Raw genomic sequence first — 14,367 nt, 5'->3', positions numbered from 1 at the left:
ATAATTTACATTTATTTATTTCAGCTTTTGCATTCCCTGGTACTACTTAGAGAACTGAAAGTGTTCTAACTTCATTTAGGCCAGGCTTTTCTCTGTTAAATGGAATATTGGTCTCTCTTGGTTTCCACTAAAGTTTTGTTCAAGTTATAGGAAGATAGGGAATTGAGAACTGTAGAAATACAAGGAATAGTGAAATTAATACCAGTTTTCAGTTTCATTTCATAGCTTTGATTCCTGTAAACTTCTTTTTAAAAGTTTGGGGCATGTTTTGTGCAAAAGCAGCTCCATAAAAATAACCTGTGCTGCCATTATTTGAGCAGCAGAATTGATTAGATACAGCCATGATTCAAATATGTATAATTAACTTGCCATGTCCATTCATGCTGTTAATAGAGATTATATCCCTAACTATTCTCTAATCTTTATATTTTAAAATGATTCATATTTTTAAACAAGGCATGTATTTTCTTGCCCAATACTTCAGGTTTATCTGATCCCCCTACTTATTCTACTTTCATTGAAGACAAAACACACATTTATTTAGAAATTCATTCAGTAAATATTCTTTAGTGCATATTATATCACATACTGTGCTAGGCATTGGGAATACAACAGTGGACAAACTTACTAAACCTCCCCTCAAGGATCTTCGAGTGCAGTTGATGTATAAAAAAAAAAATTTACAAATCTATCAATTAAAGGGTTGATAGCCTAAAAGAGCTTTCCTAATCTCATAGGAAAAAAAGAAATAGAGTAAATGGCAGGAACAGCCATTTCATTGAAAAAATTAATTCAGCAAAGAAATATGTGGGAAAAAAAATGTACCCTTTCACTGGAAATCTATTAAAATGTAAAACAATACAAGTTTTATATTCAAATTGATAACTATTTTTAAACTATAATCAATGCTGTAATGAGCAGTAGCATGAGTATTCCTGTTCATACTACATAAAGTTGTATTTTATATATATATGTAAAACTTTAAATGTTTATGTTTTGACAAATCATATTGTTTCAGAAGTTTATTCAGTGGAAATTATCAAGAAAGCCATCAAAGACCTATGTACAAGATTATTTATCATAGCATTATTCATATTCATGAAAAATTAGAACCAATCTTAATATCTTTGATTAAATAACACATATATATATGAGTTGTTTATATAATGTAAAAAAACTTTTCTTTAAGAATATTTACTGTGAGAAAATGCTCAAAATGAAATACATAGTTAAAAGAAGTAGGAAGCAAAACTGCATAGGGGTGAAATTGCCCATTATTTTACAACCTATGTTATTTTTAAACCAGAAAAATAAGTTTTTGTTAGTTTTGTTGTTTCAGTAGGGCCTGGTAACTCAGGGATGTCTTTTATCTGGTTTTCAGATTTATAGCGAATCTTTATAAAGCCAAATATTTATTTGTTTTTAACTTATACCAAAGCATTTTTGTATCCAGGCTAAACCACTCTATTCTAATCTTGCTTGGAAGAAAATTATACCATAGTTCAATGGAGGTTTAAAGGTTTTTTTCTGTCTCGTACACAAATTATTATTCTTAAGAACAAATCCTATTAACTGTTTAAAAGTTACCCGTTTCAAAGTGCCTAGAAACTCTTTCATATCACACCTTTGTTAGGCTTCATAATTTCTTTTTAGACAGATAAAAAATTTGGAATTAAGAAAGATGAATTGAATTATCCTATGCCTAGTGGGCAGGAGATGACTTGCTTAAAAGTCTAATTTTGTATAGGTTGTATTCTTTTGGCAAAGCTACTGTCAAAACTTAAGGAACAAAATTATAAATTCATAATAAGATATAAATAAATAATTTCAACTGTTAAACTATGAGGAATCAGAACCTTAAGAATAAAGGATTTCCCAAGGAAAAAAATGTTTTGTAGGGGGGATCAGTTGGTGACTCACTAATCTTTGACTTCTCACTTCATTATTCTTTGCAGTGCTTTCCTTGATCTTTTCTATCCTTTTATTAGTTTATTTTATAATCATATTGCCTTTCTCCAGAAATGCATTAGAGTATATTTCCTTGACACATATAATTATCACTTCTCTTACCTTCATTTCTTTCTTCACTCATTTTACTTTGACTTAATAAATCACAAATGAAACAATTGTTTTATGCAGAACCGACAGTTTCATTGAAAGGGCTGAAATATAGTGGACTGAAATATTAACCAGATCCCAAAAGATATTTCTTTATTTATAGGAGTTTGTTTAAATTTCGAGGTCTAAAGTAAAACTTGTTTTAAAAAAAAAACTCCTTCTCTAAATCATAACTGCCAGAAATAATCTGTAGCTATACCAATATATACTGAGTGAAAATAAGCATAAATAAATTAGATAATTCTAAAAATAAAACAATTCAGTCCCTAGGGCAAAAACAAAAGGAATGTTTGTTTAATGTTTGTAATCTTAATGTAAATCGATATAAAATATATCATGGGTGAAGGAGGGGAAATCTGCATTAGTTATTCAATAGATGAGAACATAAATTTAATGGAAACACCTGAGAGTCAGAAAATTTAATACCAGCTGTGCTTTTCTTAATGATACACCTCCAAAAAGCCACTAAACTTCTCTAGACCTGAGTTGTCTCATCTATAAACAAATAAATAAACAAATATGCAAAATGTACATTTTCTCAAAATTTTTCACCAAACATTTTGTAACTAAAGAGAAATGTGAATGCATACACCCAATAATATGGGCACTGACCTTAGTGTGACTTTAACAAGCCCAAACTCATTTTTAAGTAATCTTTTCTTTTTAAAGTTAATATAAAGTTTGCTTTCTACTCCAAAATAGGTATGTTTGTTTTAATAAGAAGATAACATTTACAAATACCTATTATTGGCAAGAGTGCTGAGGGTGAGATAGGATAATTTTCTGCTTTATTAGCAGTGGAAATGATTTTGCAGTGAGCTCAGTTTGGGAGAAATGGGCTAAATCAAAGGGAATCAGTAACCCATACTGTATTAGCATCTAAGGAAGTTCTTCTGTTAAACATATTTCTAGAATACAAACTCTTATTTAAAAAAAGGTGAATGCAAATAGCAGTCATTTCACTGCTTTACAGGCCACCTCCTGATATTAACCCCTGAGGTAGATTTCTTACTAATTAATCCTTGTGGCAAGATTCCGAGAATGTTGCAAAAGGGATGAGAGAGTGCAATATTTTCACTATTTTTAGTGGGTATTTTGTTAAATATATTCTAGCTGAGAGACTGAATAGAAGATTGAAATGTATTGATCCTCTGCTTTATATCTTTTGCAATCTCAGTGAAATACTTGCAAAAGGGTTTCTTCAGGGCAATTACTATTTACGATGTTTTCTATTTTGTGACTAATATTTTTATTTTCAATATATAAATAAACTAATAACCTCACCTGACTAATAATCCCCACAATTATTTACATTCAGTCCTGAAATTTCATTTATATTGCAGTGATCTTATATGTAATATAAGCATTTGCAATTTAACCTCTCTTAGTTACTGATGGAAAATGTTTAGCCTTATAGAAAAATATGTATAAAATAAGCTAACAATGTGAGGCTTTTATAGTTATCATGAAGAGTAAATTACATGATCTTATCCAAATCACTAATCTTCTGTGATTTATTTTAAATTTTTATCAACTAAAAGTAATAATCTGGCTTTTGGGTTAACTGAATTTCTTTTTATACTTCTTTATCACAATTGATGACTGTTGACTGGAATAATTGAGAGCATTGCATTTTAAATATATTGATTTGTTCTCTACTCAGATTTTAGTTTATGAGACAAATCTTTCAAATTCTTCCTGAAGGTTTTCAGTATTAGAGATTATTGCCTACTTCAGGAACCACAAAAAATTCACATGACACTTGAATTACAACTGCTTCTGACCTTGATAGCTACATTGGTTTTCTAAGGTCTTCCTCATGACAGTTGCAAATTTACAAGGTCAGATTTATATATAGAAAATTGATGTAAAGTATTGACAGACAAACTGTCTGCTCCCAAAAACCTTTGTTTAAATTGGTATTATAGTTTATTTTTCATTTTCAGAGTTCAGTGGTGACTGTCTTTTCTTATAATTCATTCTTGAAGTTCCTGTACTTTCACTTGCATTTGGAACTAAAATAGTTTAGGGAAAATTTCTTCCACAAATAAATATAGTAACATAAAATTTCATCTATAGATAGATAAACAAACAAGACAGATAGATACATAAATATGTATATATATACACATCCTCCTATAAGCATCCATTTTTTTTCCCCACCCATTATTTTCAGGCCTATCAAGGAAATACAGCTTTAAACTAGAAATAAGGAACTGGATGTTCCTAGATTTGTCATTAATGTCCTATGTAACCTTGTATCTTCTGAATGGAAATGATGGACTTTTAAGCCTACTAGAAATAAAAGACCATGTAGAAAATGGCATTTGCTTGTTGCTGTGAAACAGTTCTGAAAGTCTTCACAGTTTTTGAAAGTTTTCAGAAAGCAGCATGAGGCATTAGACCCTATTTTTTAATAGGAAAGCCCCTAGTTTATAATCAAATGTGTGATTATCCACATAAAATGGAAAATAGCTTTTGATATAAAGATACTCTCTAAAATCAAAGCAGAAAGCACAAGAGAGTGACTAGATATGATAAATTTACTGTTCAGAGGCCCTCTCATGTAGAGTATTGCCCTTCTAATTAGTATCCATTGTTTCTAAATTTGAGAATTCTTTAAAATAAGAAGAATGAGAACTAGTGATTTTCTTTTGGACATAATGCTGAAGAATTTAGTTAATGCTGAAGAATTAGTAAACACTTTATGTCAAAACCAAAAGTTGACACAATTCTTATGTACCAGGATGCTTTTTTTCAAAATAAAAATTTAGTTTTCTCCATATTATTCCTTAGTAATCTCCATATGCTATCAGAGATGCCCTAAAAGGAATAAGACAATCTATAGCTTGCCTCCAGGAAATATAATTTTGTAGCATGGTCAGGTGTCTTATTTTTCCTGAGGACTTTAACACTGGGAACTTGGCATCACATTGATACTTTTCCTCTACTATCTGTTAATACAAACCAGAGCATCACAGCTAACTTGATCTATGCTAGTCTGAATGGATGTATATCATTCTGCATGTATAGGAATCCATAGTGCAAAAAGCATCTGGTCTGAAGCTTCTTTCCCCTCCTAACCTCACCTTTGTTTTTTGTTTTGCCTTCTTCTTTAACCAAAATATTAGTTCTTATAGCTCTATGAAAAGACAAAGGAACTTCTAGTTAATGCCTCTATTAAGCACTTTGTGTTGAGAAATTTTCTTTTCTCTGTTATGTAGTGATGTGAAACAAGTTTTGTAAATAGAAGTTTTCTTTTCCTTTCCCTTATCTTACCTAAGAGAAAAATTCAACTGAAATAACAGAAAACTTTGAGGGAGGTAATATATCTAACATTGGTCTGGCATTAAAATTTTCTGCTTGGGCAGCACAATGATTTAATTGGGAATATCAGTGACAGTTGAACAACCTCAGTGCTTGGGTCAGCAAGCAGAGGAGCTTCACTCTGTCACCTGTCTAGAATGATGCTTGTCGGGACTCATCTTTCCATTTAGGAAGCACTCATGTTTCTAGTCATACCATTGATGTTTTCTGGTATTACAATGGAATAGACACTAAAACACTGAAAGAGACAAAGTTCTCTGCATAGGTATATTTGTAATTCTTTGTTTTTCATAAACCAAATGCAAATGTAGCATTACTGCAGATACTGCTTCGTCAGAAGTCCCCAAGATAACCAAAGTAAGTGCCCGCTTCCTAATCTCAGGACTAGTGCCATAACCAAGACTGAATTCTAGTGACCAGCCTGTTTGCTGAGCATGTCATATAGCCTCTGGGTTAGTTAACTCCTTGGCCTCCTAAGAGGTGCCTCAAAGAGTCAATTGATGTTTTTGCATGTTTTACTTACTAATGTATAGAAAAATTTTTAAGTTCACTTTTTCTTTATTCTGTCTTTTTTACCCATCTTCCCTCATTGTAGCAAATTAGACGGCCGGATGAAAGCAAAGGAGTTGCTAGTAGAGTTGGATCCCTCAAAGTAAATATGTTTATAACATTTTTTGGCAAGATTTCGTCTATAGCCTACACTTCTTCCTTTTTGGAGGGTGGTGGGAGGAAGGGGGCTTTTTTCATTTTCCACCATCCCATTTTTTTATTTTAATATTTTTATTGGCTGTTGGGTCATATTTTTTTTGTTTGTTTCAGCTATACATAGAGCAACCAGCTGAAGGCAAGCTGCCAAATAACTAACTTTGAATGGCACCACAAACCTGAGAAAGGGCAACTGCCTCATTTACAGGTGCCTGTAATTTGGGGTTCTAGAGTAAACCGTTCCTCTGATTGATGTCACTGACTATGTGTGTAAGCTGCTGCTACACACAGAACTAATATTTATTTTCAGAATATTATCTCCCCCTTTTACTTTTTTGGTTAAAACTAAGTATTATTTTAATGTCATTATCATTTGTAGTTCATTCCAGCAAAATAATTATTATGAGTTAAATACAGGTTATTAGAAATTAGAAAGAAAATGAATTGTATATATACTAGTGTGATGGGCTCACATACAGCTAATAGTATTCAAGCGCTCTTAATCCCCTGTGTTTTATTTTTTTAAGTCAAAAAAATTGATGTAGCGATCAACAAAAACCAATACATATCTAAATGTTTGCCCATTTATGCATGTGATCTGCTAATACACAACTTAAAGACTTCTGATGGTCCCATTTGCTAGTTGTTAAATATCCATTGGGTCTATATATCTTGGGCACTTGATATGCTAACGTTTAATCACAATGAAAAGATAAACTGGTTATCACCTTAAGAAGCAGACATAGCAAATTATCATTTTTAATGCTACCACCATAAATGCAATTTAGAAAATTTGCCAATCTTAAAAATATGCAGAGGAAACTCCCCCCAGATTAATCACTTCTTCTATCTCAATCCCATTTGTCCGAACAGCGATAGTAATTGTTGAATTAATTAAAATGACATAAATCACTGCACTGGGATGTTGCAAAATTCAGTAACTACCTTCAGACCTAATAATAAGTCATTTCAAAATTTCACACGTCTCCAATTTATTTCATTTAACAGTTTATAAAGCACTGACTTCTGCACTCTTTCTTCTCCTTGCCTCTTCTCCCTTCTTAATTTTACTTTTTTTGTTGTTGTTTATTTATTTGTGTGTGTGCACACATGGGTGCACATAGATGAAAATGTGTCTGTATGTTTGTGTCCTTTATCTAAATGAGCCATACTCTGTGTTCTGTAACACTGCTATATACTGGGTAGCATATGTTTTTGATGTTATTTCACCAAGAACACAGATGGGATGGGAAGTGTTGATTATATGCCTATTTCAAAAACAAGGCAAGTTAAAATTATTCATTCATATAAATAGGAGTATCTGTATCCAGGTGCTGTATCAGTAGCATTCCTCACTGTCTACCTGTGAGGTATCATTTTACCTTTGTCTTTAAGGGAAAATAAATCCATTATTGTTTGGACTATGGATTATGACTCAGATTCAAGTGAAAAGATGCAGTGTGACATAACTTTTTGGAAATTACTGATCATGAAATAAAGATAAAATGACATCCATAACTGCAGCACCATCTGCTGTAACTGGACTGTGAGCGAGTGTGCCTGTGTTTAATTATCTAAGTTCAGCTTTTGGATGTATAGAACTTCAAATAATAATTGTATGTTTATTGTTTTTAAGTATACATGCAATATGATTATGTATATACATATATATGGAACAAAAGATACGTTTTTAGCTTTCAGTCAGTTTAATATGGACAAAATTCAAACCAAAAAGTGGTTTTGGCAAAGAAAGGCAAATTTCATAATTTTTAGGTATCTTTACTCCATATTTCTACCTAATAGAAAACTTTAAAATGAATCTTTAAGAAATTATAAGGATAGTCATAGTATTTATTTTTTCTAATGCTTTGGGGAGAAAGGATGCTATAATTAAAATGTTAACTACCTAGTCACGGGTTTATTGAGCATGTATTCTCATATTATACAAAGATCTTTGATGTTTTTAAATGTTTGCCAAAGGCAGTGAGAAATGTATAACGCTATGATCTTATTTTTAAAAGGGAAAAGGAAAACTGAAAAGAGAACAAGTTGCTTTTTCAATTCATTTTCTGATGTTTACATGTAGCTCCATCGAAAGCTGGAGGAGCTCAGAGATCACCTAGAAGGCAATGTCAAAGGATACTCTCTCAGAGTAAATGTACGATTTCACACTCGGTGATTTATTTTTCCTAAACTTCTGCTGACTGGTAATTCCAAATCTAACTGGTTTGTCCTCTCATCTCCATCTTTTTTACTTTCTGTCTCTTTTTTCCTATCCCTTTCTTTCTTTTCTAGCTGCAGCTTCATGCTCACATTTATGACATAAATACTAGATTGGCAGGATAGAGGACCCTTAAGCCACAGTAACATCACAGTTGATTTAATAACATTCTGGCTCCAATGCAAAATAAAACTTTCTTTTCAAAATCTGTGTTTCTTATACAGTTGTATGATTTTTCTGAGGATCTTTTTTCATAAGATTTCATTTGGAGCCTTTCCATTGTCCATGTCTTCTGCCCTTGTTGGTTGTGTCAGCAGGACTATAAATTATGGGCTGGATCTAAGTCACAGAGCTTTGATGATTCAATTTCAGTTGTCAAGGAAAATGATCAATGTTAGAATGTCATCATAAGTAATCTGGCAAGTAGACACATTTTTTCTGAGTTAATAGACTTCTCTTAACTCAGACTCGTTGGGAATAACTACAAGATATCTTTTTTTTTTTGGCTTAAAAATAAGAAAATTAGGCAGTAAGCATCTTCACCTGGAGCACTGTCATGTAACATATTACAAATACTTGAAATAAAAGCTAATATACCAACATAACACTTTGAAGGAGAGGAATACCTTGTAGCTGCTCAAAACTGTACACAAATCATATAGGCAATACTATCAATAGTATTTTTTGTGACTGATAGTTTAGACTCAGAATGCTTGGTCCTTTTCCTAAGTATATCTTTTCAAGTAAAATCTCTAAAATGGTGTATGATGTAAATATGACAGAAAAAAAGCCCATTACTGCAGTAAATAAATTCTGGCTCTATTTATCTCTGATCTCCCATGCCTGGGGATATTTAAAAAGTTCCTATGAATCCTAACCCTGACTTACTTCTCCCAGGATTATTGCCATATGTGTAATTCATATTGCTGTAACACTTTCATTTTAAAGGGTGGAAAACAATTACAGTGCTATGATAATTCTCTGATTTCTCAGCTTATTTTTAATTATATACTATAGCTATTTATATCTCAATATTAAGTTTCTGATTACTAAAGTCCAAAGTTGTTTGTATTCATATCAGTCATCAAATTCTGATTGCTAAAAAGAGAAGAAATTATTACCCATGTCTCATTTTTCTACTTTCTTTTAAGGCAGTCCTTGTTTTCTGTCATATTTTTACAGAATTTGAAAGATTATCCATAATCAGTCCGGGAATCTACTCCATTGTTTTTTAAAAAAAGGGATATGAATTTTGTGATTAAATCAGTCAAAACATACCTGGATATTATTATAACCCCTAAAAAGATTCTGATGATATTAATAAGTGTATTTAGTATCATGCACCTCTGTAACCAATAATGAGAAGCAATAGTATTTTTCTTTCAATCAAATCGAGACTAGAAAGCTGAGACTTGCTAAGGTCTATATGGTAGGAAGTTAGTGTTTGATGAGGTTTAAGTTAAAATTTCTGTGCTTCAAAAATTGGCTTATCTCCACCACTCTTCAGTTTCTTTTTCGACACCTCTACTATATGGTACAGCACATAATGACTAATCTCAATGTCTTCATCTTTTATTTCATTTCACTGGGTCACACTTTTTTTGATTACCTTTATTCTAAAAAAAAATTGCCTCATTTCACTGGGTCACACTTTATTCTGATTACCTTATTCTACAAAAATTGGTACATCATTCTAAGATTTCTATTTTCTAGGAAAGTGTGGAGAAAAAAGACAATCAAAAGGCAAATAGTATCTTCTCTAGAGAATTCAGCTAAGATTCAAATCAAATGCTTAGCTGAACATTCAGTTTCTTTCCTTCCCTTTAATACCTATTACCCCAGGATGCCTGAAAATATGCCTTGTATATTAAAAATTGTTGCTTAGAAGCAGAATAGTTATTCTCAGTTCATAGGCTATATAAACAGATTTTGTTTCTAAAATGAGATAAATTTGCATATAGTGACCATTCCATTTTGTGAAAATTTATTGCAGGTGTCCACACACAAGAGCAGGTATATGGGTTGTCTTTTAATTCATTGAAACATTGCTTAATATTTCAATAACATGAAAGATTCAGAACCATATTGCCATTTAAATATTTTATTTAATAGTTGGAGAAGGTGACACATCATTCAGAAGTTTGGGATAATGACTTAATTAAATCATTAATGCTTTACTTCAATTGGTGTCGTCTATACGATGTATTGATTTTTAGAGTGGAAAGAACCCTGCTTGCTTATTTGTTGTGGATAATCAATTATATAAAGTAGACTATTCTGTTAAGATTTCATTTTTGGAATAATATTAAATTTTATTTATTTCTCATGTAAAAACATTTTATTCTACATTGACTATTTATACTGACTTTATCCTACATTTTCTTTTCTATAGCAAAAAGTAGACTTTATTATATTCTTGAATACTAAATTAAGAGTATTTTCTTTACACTGTACAAAGCTAAATACTACTCTAAATGAGATTTTAGTAATTTTAATAAAAATAAAATTATTATCTTGTATCTAAGCAGAGTTTCCCTAATTTAATGACTGCAAAAATGACTACAAATCCTTAGGTAATGTGTTGAGAATAATGACTGAAGAATAATACCACATAAAGAATAAAAATCAGTTTCCATTAATCAAATTCATGAGTCTGGTAGGAAGAATATTAAAAGTAATGAACAAGATTGAAGAACAGTGCAGACAGTGTTAAGAATTGGAAAACATAGAATAAGTTATGCAAACTAATAACTTTGTTCAGGGCATACAAATCAAAGTAAATTTACCAAATTGAAGTTAAGGAGCAGTGGGGCCCTTGCAAGCTTGAATGTCAAAATATTCAGAAAAAAAAGTAAGTATATGCTTATGAAACAAAGACAAGGAGAAAGATGAGAGAGGAGAGGAGTAAAAATACCTCAAAGCCACAAATATGCAAATATGATAGTAAATATCTGTTCAGGTTCACATATACAGATTGATTTGGAGTAACCAAATATGTAATTTTTTAAAAGCTTTGACGATGAAAGGGAGGATGACTGACAAAGACAGGTTATTGGCACATAAGTGAATTAAGACAAAAGGTGATGAAGTAGAACAAATATAATTATAAATACTTTCTATGGTAACACAAATTAAGGGATGGTATTAGTTAAGTGGAAAAGTTAATGGAGGAGTTACTGGTTAAAATAAGACTGTTTTTAATAAGTTTAAGAAATTGATTCAAGTCAGAAAGTAATGTCTTTTGAAAAATGCTTTTTAAATGTTTCATAGTTAATTTCCTGAATGCCAAAATAAGATGAAATAGGACTAATATAAAATAATGAATTAAATGGTTGTGATTTTATAGATCTCTTAAGATCAGTATTTTAATTCCAGCCATAGTTCTAAACAAACTCTTCTTATATTTTTGATAAATTATCTTTGTTTTTTTTTGTACTTTTGTATTCATCAAATTAATACTATAACTCAGGGGTCAGCAAACTGCAGCCCTTGAGCTAAATCCTGTTTCTCTTTTGTGGGCCCACAAAGTAGGAAAATTTTTGCATCTTTAAGTGACGGGGGGAGGGAATCAAAAGAATATCATTGCATGGCAAGTGAAAATTATTTAAAATGCAAATTTCAGTGTCCAAAAATAAAGTTTTATCGAAACACAGCTGTACTTAGTCATTTGGTTATAATCTATGGTTACTTTTGCAGTGAAACAGCAAAGTTGAACAGTTGCCTCAAAGATCATATGGCATGCAAAGCCTACAAAAATATTTACTGTCTGACTATGTACAGAAGTTTGCTAAGACCTGCTGTAGCCTGCTATAACTGGCTAGTGTGTAAAAATGACATTGAAGAAGAAATGGTTATAATAGAGGCTGTGTGAAATTATTTTCATTTTAGAGCTTGAGAAAAGAAGAGTTGTTCATTTTTCTGGAGATGGTTTCAGACCATTCTGCATGGAAGTGTGTGTTTAAAAGAGTTGATCCCCTGAAATCTTCTACCTTTATATTTTTATCCTTCCTTCTTGTATCATTTTTTCTATCTACTCTCTCTTCACTTCTCCCCACAACCCACACTCCCCACCCCACACACAGACTGAGTAAACCCAACATGGAATTACCATTAAACCCTTCAAATGTAGAACTATCATATGGATAAAGTATACATTATAAATTCCTCTTCTTTGGGGGACCCCTTACAGAGATTTTGAATCTAAAGATAAGTTCCATTCTTGCTCTTAAACTTTTTAAAAATGTTTTTAGAGTACTTTTGCTGTACACATTATATTTTTCTGTTTATTATTTCATTACACCTTAATAAAGATATTTCCCCTGAAAACCATGATCAACCTTCAATGTCTCCTAAGTTCTTATTTGTCCTCACCTAAAATCCTACCTTCTATTAGAGTTTCTGTACACCTGGGAAAAACACCTGACATATACATCATATCTTAATATACAGCACTTAAAAATCTTAAAGGTATCTGTGTTGAATCAGCCATCTTTGCTTGAGGTGAAGAATTAAGGAATATTGTTAGACAAATAAGCATTCAATGGCTTTTAAATGAGTGAACATCAGTTTGTATACTCTGCTTTATTTAGGTGAATTTCATTATCTTTTGGCTCTTGTATGTAGAACATTGTTTGAATTTCCAGTCTTCCTTGTTTGACATTTTGGCATTTACTCATATTAATAATAGGCCTTTATTTACTATTTAATAATATCCATTTATTTACTATGTAATTTATAATAATTATGTAACATCCTGAGTATCTTGGTAGATGATGTCTTATAAATATGACAATTTTATTGTCTACAGTAAAATTGTACTACAATAATAATGGATGTGATAGTAAATTGATTTTAGGATTATGTCTGTGGGAAACAGGCTAATTTTGCTACCTTTCACTTTATTAGAATTCACTTAACATCTCAAATTAATTAGTACAATTCTGAAGTTTCAGTTCTACCTCAAAACAACAAGTATCTATTTTGTGCTTTGAACCAAAAATTCTCATCTAATACTTACAAAATTGGCCACAGTAGCCTAAGCCATCATTTTGAGTGAAATTGACATATCTATGAGGTATTTAATGCTTACTGTGGAATTTCCCTTCTCAAGAATTGACTTTAATACAAAAATAAGGTACTAATAAAAGATCTGGATGACAAATAAATTTCCTTAAAAATAGAAAATGGAGAACTAAGGGGAGAAAAAAGACAAGATTCAAACTTTTAAAAATTAAAGTTTTTCTGTTTTATGGGTGTAGTTAACAAGAACAGAACAAACATGCAGAGCAAGATTTTCTTAGAACTAGCAAAAGAAAATCACATATGTATGTGGTTGAAAAAAAGGTTCAGTTTCTCAATACGTACAGAATTGACTATATTTTAGAAAGTACCTCAAAATAACTCATTAAGTGATAGTGATACATTTTCATAAATCTTTGTGATGGTAAGTGTAAAACCTGAATATTATTTCATACAGTTCAGTTTTTTAAGAGTAGAAGAAGAGTTGGTACATTCATTCATTCAATTAACACTTACTGAGTGCATAATACATTTTGCTGTGCTGGCTGCTGGAAATACAGCTAAAGAACAAATCAGATAACAAAGGCATTTTTTATTCCTCCACTGTGCCATCTTCTCCTATGCCTTCATTTCCCCACCCTAACTTTGTACTTTGGAACTTCATGAAGAATTTAAAACTAGAGAATGCACATTTAAAATTTTAGCTCATAAGACATTGTGACAACATAATGAAAAAATAGGTCACAAAACTGAACATGGCAATGTGGCAACCTAGAAAGACCAGGCCAGAAAATTATCAGGAATGAAGATTAAACATGATTTTAAGTATAAAAATCACTGTTTTAAAAATCAATAAAACATTCTGTTTTTAAGTTTTTATGGTGTTGCTATTGGTATGTGTGTTGCTATCTTTATGGTGTTGCTATTGGTATGTGTGTATATATATATATATATAATCAGTAATACTGAGAATGGAC

General features: G+C 31.3%; 1 protein-coding gene across 15 annotated transcripts in view; it reads left to right on the top strand.

Moving 5' to 3' along the window:
* GPHN (gephyrin) overlaps window positions 1-14,367 on the top strand; it is a 710,040-nt gene that overhangs the window by 503,459 nt on the left and 192,214 nt on the right. For 5 of the 15 annotated variants that reach the window (XM_037005787.2, XM_037005304.2, XM_037005850.2 and 2 more), the window contains one exon: window positions 6,041-6,097. The exons of 6 other annotated variants lie outside the window; for them this stretch is intronic. In XM_037005787.2, the coding sequence (XP_036861682.1) occupies window positions 6,041-6,097 (57 nt within the window). Of the gene's footprint in view, window positions 1-6,040; window positions 6,098-8,236; window positions 8,309-14,367 lie in introns of all 15 variants that reach the window. 4 more of the 15 variants (XM_037005467.2, XM_037005257.2, XM_037005586.2 and 1 more) reach the window with 1 other exon arrangement.

This window comes from Manis javanica, chromosome 8, assembly GCF_040802235.1.
Source record: "Manis javanica isolate MJ-LG chromosome 8, MJ_LKY, whole genome shotgun sequence".
Lineage (NCBI taxonomy): Eukaryota > Metazoa > Chordata > Mammalia > Pholidota > Manidae > Manis > Manis javanica.
Note: the sequence above shows the minus strand (reverse complement) of the source record. Positions and strands in the feature narration are given on the sequence as shown.